The following is a 19,244-nucleotide window of genomic DNA, read 5'->3' on the forward strand; positions in this document are numbered from 1 at the left end:
AGGCCAAACATTTATTGACAGTTTAATTTTACATTCTCCAGCAGTCATGGTGAAATGCCAACTTGTGGATTTAATGCTCCTGAACTCCAGCTACTAGTCAAGTATCTTAACTGGTTGATATTTCTCTAATTTCAGATAGAAACGACATGATTCTTTTTCTTAAGCTTCAAATAATTGTTCCAACACTAAGCTTTCATGGAATCATTGTCTGCCTCTGAATATTCATTGCCTTCTCACTGACAATAACACTGTATCGATGTGGTACCATTTCATACTACCCATAGTTCCACATCAGTGAAATGTATTGTAGTTATGTGTTGACCACATTGATGTAGATTCGCTCAGATGCACATCCTTAGTTCCACATTGGCCTGTGCACTCTTCACGACTCTCCCTAGATTGTCCATTCAGCAGTGTAAATGAGAAGATACAGTGCAATTTCATTTCTCTTTTGCTGTATAAACATGGTGCAATCTCTTTGTGGACACATTGCAGTTTCATTGTTCTAGCTTCACAAGGACGTGGTGCCATCTCACTGAACGTGGGCCTGCAAAAACATAGTGTAGTCGCTACAGTCCATTACTCCATTGAGATACCAGGCAACCTCACTGTCTATACTCCAAGCTGCAGTGCAGTCACATTCTTCAAAACTCCACTGATGCATTGCAGACCCACTATCAGATACAGTATCATCTCTATGTCCACTGCTCCACATTCAGGTAGAATAGATATTGCAGATAGAGTGCAGTCTATAGCTATACATAAATAGGGTGTCTTCTCACTGTCCATATCTATGTATATTTTCAATGCATTCTTATTGTGTAAGCTCTTTGTGGGTAGAGTAGTCTCATGGGTCACTAATCAATCAATCTCAAAATAAGGGGCATCCGTTCAGAACAGAGATGAGAAGAAATTTGGTTAGTATGGGCTTGTGCTGGACCTCTAAATTAAAAAAAAAAATTACCCAGAGAGCAGTGAATCTTTTCAGTTCTCTTCCCAAGAAGGCTATGGCGGCTCATTCACTCTACTGTATACTGAAGACAGTGGTCCATGGATTTTGGGGAAGGAAAGCAAAAGATACGAGGTTAATGCTGAGGTAAAATATCAGTCTTTAATGACAGACCAGGTACAAGGGACCCTACCCTGCTACTATTACCTATGTTCTGAAGGTCTAAAGCAGCAAATCTCAACCATGTTTTGGCTATGGCCCTCTTAAGACTGTTACAGAGTCCAGAGGACCCCAAAGCCCAGCAGCAATAGATATGCACTACAACACAGGGTTACTTATAGGTTTTTAATTGTAGTTGAACAAGAAAACAGAATTGAACTTTTAACTTATTACTTAACTTACTTAACTACTTAATCCCCCCTCTAATACTAAGCGCAGGTGTGTGCAATGTATATTTAAGATTAGAAAAGTTCTTTGGATCACAGTCCAATCACACTGGTTGTAGGCAATTCTTGTACTGTGCACAGAAGTTAGCATTAACAAAGTTCACCAGTCTTTGGTGCTTAACAGGCAAATGGTTACCACTCAGGAGGATTCTTGCTGGTTTCCAGAGAGAGATTCCTTTTCCAGGACATCCGCAACTGATTCCTTCCCAATCAGTCTTGCTGACGAAATATGCCACCTTCAGGGTTCTCCAGATGATCCTCTTTCTTTCAGGTCACCTTTCAGATCGCCAGTCTTCTCCTTCAACCAGGCAGCCTTCCAAAGTTGGCCAGCTTGTCCTTCTGGAACCAATTTCTATGTCTCTCCTCTTTTTCACACCCTCCCTCTCTAAGAGCAAAATTGTTCTCTCTCTGCCTGCAAAAATGACATGCTCTCCCAGGCAAGGGATTATGTTGCTACTTTGATGCTCCTCTGCAAAAAGCATTCTGCAAAAGTCCTGCAAATATTCTGTGTTTTTAAAATGTGTGTGTGCAACCTGCTCTAGCAATTCCTCCCAGACCACCTTTAAATACTTTGTCACAGGACTCTGCTCAAAGTTTATGCCCCCTCCCCTTCCCTGTGAAGCAGTCATTTAGTTGGTTTCTTCTGTACTTCTTTCCTACTGACTACAGAAAAAATGTTTGTTACTTTAGGTGCAAATGGAGAAGGTGGGGTGGGGGGGTGGGGGGTGGGTGGTTAGTGCAGTGCTATTACAATGCCAGTGACCTGGGTTCAAATCTGGCACTCTCTGAAAGGAGTTTGTACATTTTCCCTGTGTCTGCTCCAGTTTCCTCCCAGCGTTCAAAACATACGGGGGATAACAAACAAAAAAATTGGAAATCATTCTTATTTAACATGTAGGAAAGAAAACATGAACTTACATATTGCAAAAAGATTCTTGGAGCACAATGGTTTATACACAATGAATCGTTAGGGAACCTTAAGCATAAACTTGAGGATGTGAAAACTTAATAAAAAGAACTTTAAAAAATCATTCTAATAGAATGAAGTTTTTAGTGAGAACCTTGAGCTTGATTTTCCTGTGCAAGTTTTTTGAGGTCAGACTCCAATCTGGATAGTGATACACGAAGGTCCCCTCTTGTTGTGGTATCAAGTCTATTCCTGGATTTGGCAAGGAAACTACCTTGCTGACTCCATATTTTTCTAAGTGTGTTGATGGAAAGGCAATGAAAAATATTTCGGCTTTTTTACCATAGTTTTCAAAATCTATTCAGCAGATCACTCTTAACTCAAAATTCTTTTTAAATTGATTGAATTTGTGGTGTGCACTCTTAAGATCAATCAACCTGTCTTGAATTTCGACCTCAGCATTGGTGGATTGTTCCTCAAATGGATCTAATCTTTAATATATTGAGCTTTAACAGGTCATGAAAGCTTTCCTGCAGATCCATGTGTATTTGCTTTAGGTGTTTCACATAAACATAATGTCATTGCCCTTCAGTTCCTCTGCGTTCGTGCTCAGATTTGGAAATAATAAAAATTCCCAAAAGTCTGAGATTGCTCCAATGGACTTGGAGCTTTTTAAAGGAAATAAACAAAGACTTCCTTACTATCAATGAGGTTAATTGTGTTTACCCTGTAAGGTCTTGTTCAATAAATTGAGTTTGTCAAAGACATCTGCCAGATAAAATATGTCCATCGAGCTTTTCTCCTGACAGGGATCTCCCAGTGGCCAAGGAAAGAAAACAATTGTGTCCCAGAGTGCAAAAAAAAATGACAAAGACTCTTTCCTTTGGACAGCCACCTCACCTCGGTATTCAGCAACATTGTCTGGAAATGGTCGTCATTTTCTTTCTACAGCTGCTGGAATAGCTGATCTTGAAAGGGATGTTATTTAATAAATTTTACAGTCTTCATGACAATTGAAAGCATCCTTCTAAGTTTTTAACCATTAAGCACTCAGTCTGAATGATGCAATGAATGAAGGTGTTAGAAACAGAAGTACCTTCACAGAAATTGCTCCAGACAAAAATTGAGAACAAAGAACATTTATTATACAACAATGCAAAGTTGGGTGCTTCCCCTTACCCTGCGAATACACACATACACTGGAGCTCACCAAACTTTTATACAGTTGATTTCAGTATAGAAGTACCCTCCCCCTTACATTCTTCTGCCTCCTGGATGAGTTTGGCATTAGGCAATCCTGTCTGCCTATGTGCTGTTTCTGTGAACTTGGAGGACCAGGGGGTATCCTGTTGGTGTCCCATCATGTCATTGTCCTTATTCACACCTTCCTGACTCTCAGGGCTGACTAACTTCTTACATGCAGAACTTGCTAATTCTGTCTAAAAGGCTAGAAGACTCTTATCTTATTCAGACTGACTTTACTTCCTACATTCTATTATCTATTATCTATCCTTATCTTGGTGAACTTCCTAATTCTGTCTAAAAGGCTAGAAGACTCTTATCTTATTCAGACTGACTTTACTTCCTACATTCTAATATCTATTCTTATCCTATTCATACTGGCTTTATTCATTACACATATATCTATACTAGTTTCCTCATCTTCATATTTTTATATCAGTTTTACTCATCTCTCACAATCCTCACTTTTCTTTTAGATAAGTGTTACTCATCTCTCACAATCCTCACTTTTCTTTTAGCTACGCTTCGTGACTTCTCAACTGGAATGTATTACTTGTAAACTTGGTCTTTTTCCCAGCTGGTCAGTAAACAAACTGCAGTCTCAGCATCATCAGACAGAATTAGGGAAACATACATCCTTTGGGTTATAGTGTTCTGACGAGGGGTTCGATGAATTAAATACTGCACACAAGTCTTTAGGCAGGGGAGCACCATAATGGCCAGAATAGTGAGTCCAGCTGCTATAAGGGCTGTGGGTATCAGACTCCAGTTACCAATAAAAAGTCTAGTCCATCCCACACCGGACCAAGGTTGCCAAGTCTGAACCTGGGCATGGGAAGATTTTCGAACTCCTGAAGAAGTGTCTTTAACCGCATGACCTTTGTGAGCATTGTCATTAACCAGTCTTTCACAAACGCTGCCTTCAGCAGCCAACGAGTAATCGAGAGCCAGGCGGTTTTGTTGAACTGTGGCTCGTATCTGTCGTCTCTCTTCAGCCCATAAATTCAGGGCCATCACTGTCTGTTCGGTGATGATCTCCAAGGCTGGAGTCTGATTAAACGATTTAAATGCCAAGCAGCTGTGGTGTTCTAGAGCAGCTTATGTCATTTATAACTGGAACTCCCCTTACAGTGGTGGTTCTTAACATTCCGAATGTCTGTGACCCAAAGGATGATTTACAGGAGACCAAGTTGGGGAGGGGTGTTTCTTGTCACTTAACCTGTGAGTTGCAGCTTGTCTGCGAACATTAGCATAAGTATCACTGAACCTGTGAGTTGCAGCCTGTCTGTGAACATTAGCATATGTATTCACTCTATCTCTGCTACATGTACAATCCTGACTAACATTCTGTCTGTTTTTGTCCCACCATCTTCTTTGTGCTATCCCTTTAAAACTCCTCTTTTTAATACCTGTAGAGGCCAAAATACAAATCAAATCTACTCCTCTAGAGCCGTTCTGTTCCCCTGGTCCATGTTGGGATCCTATATTAACCCATACCCCACTATGACTATACTTTATATCTATGGCCTGTCTACATTCTAAAGGTAAATAATTGTCACCTCTGCTGCCCCTATTCCAGGAGGACTTAATACATTGTGAGTAATTTAGTGATGTCCCAAAAATTGGGAACCAACATATAAACAAATCAGTAAATGGTAAAAACAACATTACAGCACTTTTTCCCGGCGTAGTGTAACTTTCAGATCAGAAGGATGAAGGACTGCACGCCAGGTGGAGGGTAGATTATCAATGTCATTAGTCTTTGGTTCAGCAGCTCGTGTAATTCGTTGGATGTGGCTCCATCCCTTTTCTTTCGTTCGCACGGCAGTGTCTGTAATCAAAAGTACACAATAGGGGCCATCCCAGACAGGTTTTAGTTGGTGATCTTGGCATGCAATCACCAGGTTTAATAGAATGAATAGGATACTCCAGGGGAGGGCAGTAACAGCTGCATGTCTATTTTCTCTGTGAGCGCAGCCTGTTTGGCAGCTGCATCTGCCTGTCTGTTCCCCTGTGCTTCAGGACTGTCACCACTTTGATGGCTTCGTACATGAACTACAGCTATTTCCTCAGGTAATGTAAGAGCATCTAGAGATTGGACAATTAAGTTTTCATGGATCAACTTTTGTCCTTTTCCAGTTATCATTCTCCGCTCTTTCCAGATCTTCCCAAAGGTGTGCACTACACCAAAAGCGTATTTTGAGTCTGTGTAGATAGTGCCCACCTTGTTCTCTAGACCCTGGAGAGCTCTACAGAGGGCATACAATTCACAAGATTGTGCTGACCAATGACCGGGAAGGCGACCGGCTTTGTCGGACTCTGGCTTTACCTTACTCTTAATTTAGTCTATGTGTGGTCTGAGTCCAGCGTGTTCTTTGAATGAAGTGATAGGAGAAGGTATTCGGTTCAACAGTCAATTTATTACACAGCACAAGAATAAAACTTAACAGAGCTCTGGGTCAGTCGTTAGTTCATAGGTCACCTGCACAGTGAGCTATTCCCCAAGACTGACCCCTATTGTCCAGTTGGTTCAGTTTATATAGGTCAACCTTATCATACAGAACAAAAGTTGTCTTCCTTTGCTAGATCTTTTTGCATAAGGGTTATCACAAGTCATCTCCTGTTTTGCAGATATCTGGGGTGTAGCACTCCCATCTTAATCCTCCAGGCCAGACTATCCCGTTGTGTTGATCAGAAATTAATTCATCCCCAGATATCTCTAATCACCATTCTGTTCTTGTCCTGCCAATTTCTGCTGTTCTCTTTAACACTTCCTCCTGCCTTAATCTTCCTCCTAGACTTGTTTTCCATTCCCTTTGTTTCTTACAGGCCATTCTTTGTTCTGATCTGGCCTGTGTCTCCTGTGCTACTCACCACCTCATTCAGTTTGAGCATTCCTCCTAAATCGTTTTATGCATTTCCTCTCCCTGTATTTGGGAGCAGACCATTTTGCTCAGCCAACTTTGCTCCATGCTGTGATTGCCACTTAATCACATTCCTCTTTTCCCCTGAACCATGCAGTAAATATAAACTTATTAATTAATCATTTATTTCATAATGTTTTAACCCCTAGATTCCAACAATCCCCCTTTTGGTCTCATGAAAATGAGACCAACTACCAGTTAACTTATGGGACCAAGACCTCAGGAGTTTTTGCAAGGACCGGCATCTCCAACCCCTTGTTAAACTTAACCTCACAAACTTGGCCATTATGAACACACTTCAGTCCAGTGGGGGGCCCCAACACAGTGTTCAGGAATGTCAGTCCAATCCGCAAAGTACTGTTTTGGTTCATTATGGGCCTCCCAGGCTGACCACAACACTTTGTACAGTTGTTTCCTTCTCCAGATGCTTCAAGGGCTAGGAACAACATCACCCATAGTCCCCATATAGTGTCCATCACAGCCCCCTAAATTCTGTTGACTTCAATATAGAAATATCACTTCGAATACTGAAATACAGTCACCGTAGTCCAATAGTCTCTTTAAAGGGACCCGTTCAAAAAGTTCTTAGTCCATAGTTGCTTCACAGGTTCTGTCATCTCCGTTCGAATCTGTTCCAGTGTCCGTGTAAGTGGGTCCGTTGCTGTTCACTGACTCCAATGATACCACGTCTCGCCTTTTCCCTGTAGTCGAACCACGTGGGACGTCCTCTCCACCACTCTGTAGGGTCCTGTCCACCTGGGCTCCGACCACTTTCTCTTGATCACCTTTAGCAGAACCCACTCTGCGGCTGACGGTATTGGGGTTTCACCTTTCCATTCGGTACTTGTAACCTGTTGTGAAAAAGCTGATACCAGAGCCGTTAGTTTATCATAATAAAGCTTGCATCCCATTGAACTTACCTCATTCTTCGTAGTCTGAATTCCGGCTCCCGGTCCCGGAAACTGGTGCCCCGTTTGTAGTTCATATGGAGTAAATCCTGTCACAGAACTTACCGAACTCCTTACTGACATTAATGCCAGGGGCAACGCATCCACCCAATTTAGTTTGGTCCGTGCCTGTACTTTCCCGATCTTTTTATTGTTTGGTTCATCCTCTCCACTTTCCCTTGGGATTGCGGATGGTACACCGTTCCAAAGGCATGTTTCAATCCCAACATTGCTTCTACCTCCTGTAGATTATTATTCTTAAAATGACTTCCATTATCAGACCTGATTTTTCTAGGAAATCCGTGTCTCGGAATATTCTGGTTGATCAGGAATTTACATACCGTTCTTGCATCTTCTCTTTTGGCAGGGATTGCCTCCGGCCACCCTGTGAACACATCTACTGCTACTAAGAGGTATCGATAGCCACTTACCCTCTCAATCATGTCCGTATAATCCAGTACGATTTCCTGCCCTGGTAACTTAGGTAGAGGGAACTGACCTTCATGTGGCTTTACAGTCGCCTTTACATTGAAAGCTATACATACATCACACTCTCTAATATGGTTCTCCACCATCGCCGGCAGGAAGGGGTGCCACCAATGTATCAAGTACCTTATCATCTGCTTCTTTCCACAGTGTGTTAGCCCATGCGCCTCCTCGAGGAGGGGTTTCATGAGTCCAGATGGTAAAACTGGCCTCCCGTCTATCGATCTCCATAGTCCTTGATCCTTGGTTGCCCCCCTTTCCTCCCATACCATCCTTTCCTGAGGTGATGCCTTTGCTTGTTCCTGTACTATTACTTCTACCCTACACGGTGGTAATAAGTCATGTGCTGTTCTGTCTGCCTGTATCATAATAAATTGAGGGCCGTATCCTGCTGCCCTTTTAGCGGCCATGTCCGCTTCCTGATTTCCCCGAGCCACCATCGTATCTGTTCTATCATGTCCTTTACATTTAAGAACTGCTAATGCCCTTGGTTTCAGGAGGGCCTCAGCCAGTTTCCTAACGTCCTTGTCGTGTTTAATTGGGGTCATTGCTGCTGTTAAAAACCCACTTCTAATCCATGACTAAGTTCAACCTGTATTGTCCCTACCACATATGCCGAGTCTGTATATATATTGACCTCCTTCCCTTCTGCCCATTCTAATGCTGCTATCATTCCCTGTAGTTCTGCGAGTTGTGCTGACTCCTTTCCTCTCACTGTCCCTGTAATGATTTCTTCAAATCCTCCTGTAGTTTTTCGTACCACCGCATAGGCAGCTTTCAATCCATCTGTGGGGTGTCTGTAACAACACCCATATGTAAACAAGGTTTCATCTGGTTCTCTTAAGGGTGTAGCCTGTAAGTCAGGTCTTATTTTAATATCCTTCACTACCCTCTTCTCACAACAGTGTGGTTCTCCCTCTCCCATATTGTCTGCCATGTTAATGCCTTCATGGGTAAATGTAACATTTGGAGCATTCAGGATCTTTTCTAGTCTCGTCTGCCTTAGTGAAGTCATTGTAAATGCTGTCGAGCTCACAAATGCTACAATGCTATGTGTTGTTAATACCGTCAGGCCATGTCCCATTACTATGTGTGCCACCTTTTGTAAAATCTTTGCTACTCCCGCTGCATGTCTCGTACATGGTGGGTGTCTGTCTTCCGTTGGGTCTAGTGTGATACTCACATACATGAGCACACATCTTCCACCCACTTTTTTCTGAAAAAGAACACCATCAATTGTGTGTGCTTTTTCAGAAACATCCAAAAAGAAAGGTAGTTTATAATTTGGAATCGCCAAATCTATAGCTGTTGTAAGAGCTTGCTTCAATAGAATAAAACTCATCTCAGCCTGTGCAGTCCAATCAAGTGTTGCTCCCAGATTCCTCATCCCCTGCTCATTCACCAAAGTTCGCAGTGGATGTGTCAACTCACCATACGATGGGATAAACTGCCTACTATAACCTGACAAACCCAAAAACGAAAGCATCTCCTTTACTGTCTTTGGTTTTGTATGATGTAGTATCGCTGTTCGATGTGCAGGGGAAATCCCTGTGCCTTTCGCTGAGACCATTCTACCTAAAAAGGTGACCACCTGTCTGCAGCATTGCCGCTTTGAGCGAGAGACTTTAAAGCCTGCCTTGAACAGCTGCACTAGCAGGAGACAGGTGGCCTCCAAACAGGAAGTATGATCAGGTGCTGCTAATAGGATGTCATTTACATACTGGATCAGAACTACCCCACCTGGCAGTGCTAGCCCCCCCAGCTGTTCTTTCAACACCTGATTGAAAATCCCTGGAGATAAGATAAAGCCCTGCGGAAGCCTAGTATACCGTAACTTTCTACCTCTATACGTGAACGAAAACACATCTCTTAATGGTTTTGCCATAACTCCTTCATTTCCTCCACCCTTTCCTGCATAACTCTCTTAAGTCTCTCCTTCGCCTCCTGGAGTTCGTGACCTGCTAATTCAGTGACATTCACTATTCCCTCATTTATCTGCATCACTGACATCTGGGGAATAGGATAAGGTGGTGGCAATGTCTCTGGTAACTTTGGATATAGCGGGGCTGACGGCTTAACCTCCCCCGTATTCTCCTTAGTGATATGGGATCCCTTTTTAATATCATGTTGAAGGTTCGCTTCCACAGCCATGCAAGCCAATGTCATATTGTGTAAATCTGCCCTTCTCTGTTCCTTCACTTCTCTCTGTTGTTTAAGCCTTCTTCTATTCCATATAGATCCTTGTCCCTTTGCCTCATGTTCCTGTACCTCCTTGGCTGCTTCCCTCTCGGCTTCTCCTAAGTACATTACCAGCCAGATTTTTTCAAACCCTCGTGGAACCTTCCCCTGATTCTGCAGCTCTCTCCATATCTGTTCGTACCGTGCCATAGCCTGTACCTCCTCTCCCTTCGGTAATCCTCCCAGTAATTGATTCCTTGTTTTCTCCCACTGTCGGTTTACAGATGGGGGAACCCCTCTGTCTCCCCCGAGCTCTTGCCCTACATCCCTATTTACTCCTTCCATCTCCGTTCTGATCTTTAACCCTTTAGACTTCGTGATTTTGACACCCTGCAATCTACTTCGTCCCTTCCCACGTTATTATAAACACCAGCAGCACACTACACACGATCCTTAAACAAATACTTATTATAAAATATTATGATACACTAGACGATTCCTAAACAGATACTTAACCACTATAGAAGCAAATAACTATAAAACAATACACCTTATACAGATACTGATTATACACTACTATGGTATACGATCCTTAATCAAATACTTATTACACACTATAAAAACAAATAACCATCACAATGCACCTTATACAGATACTTATACACTACTATGGTACACGATCCTTAATCAAATACTTATTACACACTATAGAAGCAAATAACCATCACCATACACCTTATTCTAATTGGCCAAGTGTCTAAAGCTATCTCTCGAGATCGCTACGAGGGGACTCCAACCCCGTTCTACTAGGAGGACTCCAACCCCCTTTCTACTAGGAGGACTCCAACCCCCTTTTTACTACAGGGGACTCCAACCCTGTTCTACTAGGAGGACTCCAACCCCCTTCTACTACAGGGGACTCCAACCCTGTTCTACTAGGAGGACTCCAACCCCCTTCTACTACAGGGGACTCCAACCCCGTTCTACTAGGGGGACTCCAACCCCCTTTTGTTTTATTCTTTGGCTTTAACGAGGGCTTTTGCAGAGTAGTGACAACACACAATTTATCTTTGCCAATAGCAGAACTTCGTTAAAACAGGCGTCTGCTTACCTCCCTTTGTAGGATGGTCACTTGTTGTTATCACCACACCACAATCGACCGGTGTTTCGTATCTTTTTCTTCCGTCACTTCTCCATCTTCATCACGTCGGGGTCACCAAATTGTCGGACTCTGGCTTTACCTTACTCTTAATTTAGTCTATGTGTGGTCTGAGTCCAGCGTGTTCTTTGAATGAAGTGATAGGAGAAGGTATTCGGTTCAACAGTCAATTTATTACACAGCACAAGAATAAAACTTAACAGAGCTCTGGGTCAGTCGTTAGTTCATAGGTCACCTGCACAGTGAGCTATTCCCCAAGACTGACCCCTATTGTCCAGTTGGTTCAGTTTATATAGGTCAACCTTATCATACAGAACAAAAGTTGGCTTCCTTTGCTAGATTTCATTATCATACAGAACAAAAGTTGTCTTCCTTTGCTAGATCTTTTTGCATAAGGGTTATCACAAGTCATCTCCTGTTTTGCAGATATCTGGGGTGTAGCACTCCCATCTTAATCCTCCAGGCCAGACTATCCCGTTGTGTTGATCAGAAATTAATTCATCCCCAGATATCTCTAATCACCATTCTGTTCTTGTCCTGCCAATTTCTGCTGTTCTCTTTAACACCTCCTCCTGCCTTAATCTTCCTCCTAGACTTGTTTTCCATTCCCTTTGTTTCTTACAGGCCATTCTTTGTTCTGATCTGGCCTGTGTCTCCTGTGCTACTCACCACCTCATTCAGTTTGAGCATTCCTCCTAAATCGTTTTATGCATTTCCTCTCCCTGTATTTGGGAGCAGACCATTTTGCTCAGCCAACTTTGCTCCATGCTGTGATTGCCACTTAATCACATTCCTCTTTTCCCCTGAACCATGCAGTAAATATAAACTTATTAATTAATCATTTATTTCATAATGTTTTAACCCCTAGATTCCAACAGCTTCAATCACCACTCCTTCTTTCCCATCCACTACACTATACCCACTATAGCGAGTGCCATCAATGCAATGGGAAGATCCATCAATAAACCACCTTTCACCCTCCTGTAAAGACTCATCACTTAAATCCTCTCTTACTTTGGTCTGTAAATCTATTACCTCTAAACATACATGCTCTAACTTATTTATGGTATTGTCAGAATTTGGAGAAACCAAGAAAGCTGCTGGATTGTGTTCTTTATTCGTAATCATGGTCAAATCATCCCTATCCATTATGATCGCTTCATATTTTAAAATTCTAGAGTCTGTGAGCCACCTTCCAGCACGTTGTAAGAGAGTATTGCGGACTGCGTGAGGGGTGTGAACTATCATCGGGGTACCAAACATAATCTTTCGTCCTTCCTCAACTAAAATAGCAGTGGCTGCGATGGCTTGCACACATTCTGGCCAACCACAACAAACAGGGTCTAAAACTTTTGACAGAAAAGCAACTGGCTGTCTATAGCCTGCCCTCTCTTGTGTTAGTATTCCGGTGGCTACACCTCCTTTCGCATTGGTATATAGGTCGAATGGCTTATTTAGGTTGGGTAAAGCCAACACTGGGGTACTAATAAGGCGCTGTTTCACCAAGTTAAAATCTTTAATCTCTTCCTCTGTCCAGACAACAGCTTCGCCCCCTAGAATCGTGAGTTTATCATAGAGAAATCTAACCAGGCTAGAATAATTTTCAATCCAGATTCTACAGTATCCCACTAAACCAAGGAATTTCCTAAGTTCTTGGGCATTCTTGGGAGGTGGGATCTGTGGAATACCACGTATCCTCTCTGGACTTATTTTCCTAGTTCCCTGACTTACCAGATGACCTAAGTATTTAACTTCTGATTGAACAAATTGTAATTTGGATTCGCTCACCCTGAGACCCTTATTCTCCAGAAAATTCAAAAGTTCAACAGTATACTGTTCAACTAATTCGTACGTTTTTTCCATAATTAACAAATCATCAACATATTGTATCAACTGACAATTCTCTCTCCGAGGAGCCTCATCTAATATTTATTCTAAGACCTGACCGAATAAATTTGGTGATTCTGTAAAGCCCTGGGGAAGGACCGTCCACCGGTATTGATTCTTGCGTCCAGTTAAAGGATTTTCCTATTCAAAGGCAAACATGTCTCTGCTCTCTGTTGCTAACGGACAGGTCCAGAAAGCATCTTTGAGGTCAATCACACTAAACCATTTACTATGGGGATCGATTTTACCCATTATTGTATAGGGATTAGGTACAACCGGGTGACGGGTGAGAATAATTTTGTTCAGCTCCCTCAAGTCCTCCACTAATCGATAGGTACCGTCTGGTTTTTGGACAGGTAAAATTGGGGTATAAAAAGGTGACATACAAGGTTCGAGTATACCATCTTTCACTAACTGGTCAATTACTGGCTGCAGCCCCTTTCGGCCAGCCATCGGAATTGGATACTGCTTTCGTCTAATTACTTGCTCAGGATCTTTTAGAGTAACTTGCAGGGTAGGAATATCTAACACTCCTCTATTGCCTCTTTCTGCCCATACTCCAGGATTTATTAGTTCTCGATCTTCCTCGCTTAATACATACAATTGAACCCCGATACCCGATTCCTGTGGTCTGGTGCCGATAGCTAATTGGTCCTGTAAATCTCGTCCTAACAAACAAACTCTAGCTTGGGGAACTAATAAAATATCCTCTGTTATTATCTTTTCTTCCATTTGTGTTCTTACATCCCTTAATACAGGGACCGTAAAATCTCTTCCTCCTACTCCCGAAATCATCACGGTCCCCTCTATCTTAACATCCTCGGGTGGTTGTAAAATACTAGACCGGGCTGTCCCAGAATCTACTAAAAATACCATCTTGTCACTGTGGGGTCCTATGCTTAAATTTACCAATGGTTCTCCGTGCAGCCCCACGGTGTGTATTAACTGAGAACCGTGACCCCCCCATTCATAATCTGCTTCCATCTGTCGGACTCTGGCTTTACCCTACCCTTAATTTAGTCTATGTGTCGTCTGAGTCCAGCGTGTTCGTTAAATGAAGTGATAGGAGAATCAGTTTATTACACAGCATAAGAATAAAGCTAACAGAGCTGTGGTTCAGTCGTTAGTTCATAGGTCACCTGCACAGTGAGCTATTCCCCAAGACTGACCTCTACTGTCCAGTCTCTACAGTTTATATAGCTCAACCTTATCATACAGAACAAAAGTTGGCTTCCTTTGCTAGATTTCTTGCATAAGATTTATCACAAGTAATTTTCTGCTCTGCAGTTATCTGGGGTGTAGAGCTCCCATCTTTTTTTAATCCTCAAGGTCAGAATATCCTGTTGTTTTGATCATAAATCAATTCATACCCCAGATATTTCTAATTATTTCTTTGTTCTCATCTGGCCATATTCTTCTGTTCTACTAAACACCTCCTTCTGTCTTAGCTTCTTACTGATTCCATTCTCTTTGTTTCTGACAGTCTCTGTCAGGATTCTTTTTGTTTGTGCTAATCAACACCTCCTTTTGCCTTAACATTCCTACTAAATTGTTTCATACATCTCCTCTCTTTTGTATTTTGGGAGCAGGCAATTCTAAACCTACTGTAATCAGCCAACTTTGCTATATACTGTGGCTGCCCCTTACTTACATTACTCTTTCCCTTCACCATGAGGTAAATATTAAATTGTTACATTGAGGACCATCGCCTTCCCAAGATCGTGTTATATGGTGAGCTCTCCACTGGCCACCGTGACAGCGGTGCACCAAAGAAAAGGTACAAGGACTGCCTAAAGAAATCTCTTGGTGCCTGCCACATTGACCACCGCCAGTGGGCTGATAACGCCTCAAACCGTGCATCTTGGCGCCTCACAGTTTGGCGGGCAGCAACCTCCTTTGAAGAAGACCACAGAGCCCACCTCACTGACAAAAGGCAAAGGAGGAAAAACCCAACACCCAACCCCAACCAACCAATTTTCCCCGGCAGCCACTGCAACCGTGTCTGCCTGTCCCGCATCGGACTTGTCAGCCACAAATGAGCCTGCAGCTGACGTGGACTTTTACCCCCTCCATAAATCTTCGTCCGCGAAGCCAAGCCAAAGACATAGTACTGAATACAAACTGAATAGTACGTAAGCATATATTCTACATATTTTCTATGATTAATTAACCCCTATATTCCAACACATCAGTGTGTAAGATCGCGTCTCCCTGGCTCGCATTGGGCATTCTCTCTTAAAATGTCCCTCCTTTTTACAATGGTAGCAAACTAATGCTCCTGTTTCCCAATTCCTACCGGGATTACCACGAGGTCACGGGAACAGTCATCGTCCCCAGAATTCCCCTCTACCCTGATCCCTGGCTCTGGTCTCTACTCTCCCACTCCCGGAGCTCCTCCCAATGTCCAGGAGCTGGCACACAGCCCCTACCATTTCCTTGCTGTCCCTCCACGACTTCCTTGACTGCCTGCATCAAAATCTTTCCTTTCTGTTTATTGGGCATTCTCTCTTAAAATTACGCACCTCCGTACTAGTCAGGGGCACATTTACAAAACCGAGACCCCCCTCCCATGGGAACTTCCCGTAAAGGTCACATATAGTTACAACCTAGTTAGATCAGTGTTACTCATCTCTCACAATCCTCACTTTTCTTTTAGATCAGTGTTACTTATCTCTCACAATCTCATCAGTTGCTCGGGGAACTGTGTTCTTTAATGCAATACTGTCCTTATGTCTTTCTTAACTTCTTCAAAAATAGTCAATACCTGAATGTCTTTTAATCTTTTTTATCAGCATATTTCCATTCCAGAATCTGGCACAAGCCACGAGAAGAGCTTTGTTCTCTTGGAGAGCAGATTCGTCTAATTGTAAAGATAATTTCTTGGATTGTTTTTCAATCTCCCTTGCCATCTCATCAATTCTTCTAGAAATAGCAGGATTATTCAGAGGAATTGCCTGAATAGTTTATTTGGCATTTAAGTTTATGATGTCATACATTATTATGGACACGAAAAGCAAAGTGACTCACCGATGTGATGAGCAGCTCCGCTTTTAACAATCAATTCACTTGTATGATGCAAGAAGACCCTTTTCTAATTACCATGATGTTTCAGTACTCATCTGTTTGAGTGTAGGCCTTCTCTCAAAATTATTTCAAAGTATTTTAAAGTTATCCAAGGGATTATCTTTCTACTCTTTATGTATGGTTTCTAAATGTTGTTTCATCTTGCATCGTCTCGTGCTTTGCTTTTAAAATATAGTCAACAAATTAAACATGGGCAGATGAGGGTTTTGCAGAGATGTCATAAAACCATAAGTATTCCACCAAATACTACAGTCTCAGAGTACATAATTTCTCATATAGTTACAACCTAGTTTCCCGGTGCTTGTCTCCTCAATGATACCCAGTAGGGTGCAGTGTTTAGTTATTGTCCTTGGCTCCAAATAAATACAGTACAGTTGCATTGTTCACCACTCCCTGTAGATGCAATGCAGACTTTTTTATAGATAATCCTGCTTCGTTCTAATGCACTGGTGACACAGGATATACTGCAGGTGCTCTATGTAATATGGGGTAACATAATTTCCTGGATAAACTCTGTTGCTCGAGCAACATCAATAGGAGAAAATGAATGAATGTTTCAGACCAAAATTCTTCCTCAATTTCAGTGATCCGGTGTAGTCTGATTTTCTATTGCTCCCATTTCACTGCAGACCCAGTGTAGTCTAATTGCCATCAGATGTACTGAAGTATTCACAGCTCCTTTGTTCATATCCCCACTTGGATATTGGTCAGTTTTGTCTAAAATTCTCCACATTTGACCCACTGGTACCAATGCCGTTTTTGCAACTTCTAGATTCTAGGTCAGCATCCTATCTTAAGTGAACTATTGATACAGTATTGATTCATTCTTATCTTTCCATATCTTCAAAATGATTCAACAGAGTTGGTACAGAGAAACCATTCCCTTTAGTGGGAACTCCAGAACAAGGGACCATAATCTTAAAATTAAAGTTGGAGGGAGACTATTGAAATCAGGGAGTGCTTTTTCACAAAAAGGTTAGTAGAAGACTGAAACCTTTATTTTTGGCAAAGGTGTGTGATTATCATAGTTTTTAAATTGTGACTACAAGGGATATAGATCCAAATAGGCAGAATTGGAATGGGGGCTGAATTTTCAATTCTGTTTCATTGCTGTGCATAAGGCAGAGTTTCAATCTCAACTGCTCATGTCAACTAGGTTCCACCACTCCAGCAGCTGACTTGTAGATTCTGTAATTAGAGTGCTTTGTCTACTTTTAGAACTCACAAATCTATTAGGTGTGATGGAGAATGCAGATGGTGACCTGTGATTGTTGGATGATTTGTTATTTTTTTAAGCAGAGAGAGAATGAGCACAGAGGCAAGGCTTTCTATCAACCAAGTACATCAAGATCTAGGTTGCTGGAGCTATAAGACATCAGCTCCATTAGCTAAGCCATTGCACCACCTGCTACATTCCCTGAGGGGAATAGATTTAGCAGCCAGTGTGTGAGTCCTTTTTTGCATCTTCCCATCAATGTTCTTGAGATGCATTCCTCTGATTCTCCCTTGGATTATAGTCTCAGGCCATCACTTTGCTGGTAGTTTGATACTGTGTAACTTTTAAATTAGCTATGTGAGGACCTTTGCATAGATTTGGTTTTAATATAAACCTCTGCTCTCTTATTAACAGATGTATTGGATAAAGAGCCCAAGGGCAGAATGTCAGGAAAAGCTGTTGAAAAGACAGTTGCGGCATCTCAATCTGTGCACATAAGCACCCAGTTAAGTGTAGCTGATGAACCAAAATGTAAGGATGTGGTGAAAATAGATCAGTCTGTTAAAAGGTCGCAGCGGCTCCGAATTAAACATGACATTCAAAACAATCTGCAAGTGAAGAAAGTGAATCAGCTTGTCTTGAGGCCCAAATCAAAGTTAAGCGGGATCAAAAACACTGAAAAAGTGGTTTCCTCCAAACAGGAGGACGGTGAGAAACAGAATGATCCTAGGATTGACAAATGGACTCAAGATGCTGGTGACATTCAGGCAAAAAGATTAAAGAAAACAAATCAATTTGGACTTGAGAGGACTTTGCGATTGTCAACATGCAGCAAAACTCTTGGAAGTTCTGCAGCTGGGAGAGCTCGAATGATGCTCACTTCAAATACACTGAAAGTACAGGTACCACAAGAAGATATGCTGAAAAAGAACATGAAGAGGAAAACAAATTTGAGACATAGTCAAAAGAAGGTTATTAACAACAAAGAGGAATGCTGCCAACAAAATACAGATAGCAAGTCAGCTGAGCATTGTGGGGAAGCAACATCATGTGCAGATTTGCCCATGTGTCACATCAGGGGAGAAGGGCAAAAACCTCCAATAGAAAATGGAGAACGTAATCACACAAAAGATAATCCCACACAGAAGACCAAACTGGGAGGAAGTAAGAAGCTTTGTCGACGCGACAGTTCTCAGATTGACCCCAGTGAGAGGAGATATCGGTGTGATGACTGTGGGAAAGGTTTCATCCAATTGTGCCACTTGAAGAAGCATCGGTTCACTCACACTGGGTACAAACCACATATGTGCAATGAATGCGGAAAGCGCTATAGCTCTGAGGAGAGTTTTAAAGGTAAATGGAATAAGTTAAGCTTTGTTATCCAAGTCAATTTTACATCACTGGTGATTTGAAATTCAGTGAACATGTTCATATATTGTTTGTTTGATTTTCATAATTTACACTAAACTGTGTACTTTAGAGAAGAAAAGCAAAAGAACAGTTATGTCTCTGTGAAGGAGGTCATTTCTCAACTTAAAACCATTTTAAAATACACCCCCATTCCCTTGATGTTGTTTCCTGTGCCAACTGGTAGAATGGCTGACAGACCTTTCCAAGTAATTGGTGTTTCATTAGCTGCCAACGTTAGTGGGGGTGGTATTGTTAGAAACAGAAATACCTTCATAGAAATTGCTCAAGACAAATATTGAGAACAAAGAACATTTATTATACAACAATGCAAAGTTGGGTGCTTCCCCTTACCCTGGGAATACACACACACACACACTGGGGCTCACCCAACTTTTATACAGTTGATTTC

General features: G+C 42.0%; 1 protein-coding gene across 1 annotated transcript in view; it reads left to right on the top strand.

The window, feature by feature from the left end:
* znf408 (zinc finger protein 408) overlaps window positions 1-19,244 on the top strand; it is a 55,724-nt gene that overhangs the window by 19,662 nt on the left and 16,818 nt on the right. Inside the window, exon 6 of the mRNA XM_069895851.1 lies at window positions 17,840-18,778. Within this exon, the coding sequence (XP_069751952.1) occupies window positions 17,840-18,778 (939 nt within the window). The remainder of the gene's footprint in view (window positions 1-17,839; window positions 18,779-19,244) is intronic.

Source organism: Narcine bancroftii, chromosome 1, assembly GCF_036971445.1.
Source record: "Narcine bancroftii isolate sNarBan1 chromosome 1, sNarBan1.hap1, whole genome shotgun sequence".
NCBI classification, from domain to species: Eukaryota; Metazoa; Chordata; class Chondrichthyes; order Torpediniformes; family Narcinidae; genus Narcine; species Narcine bancroftii.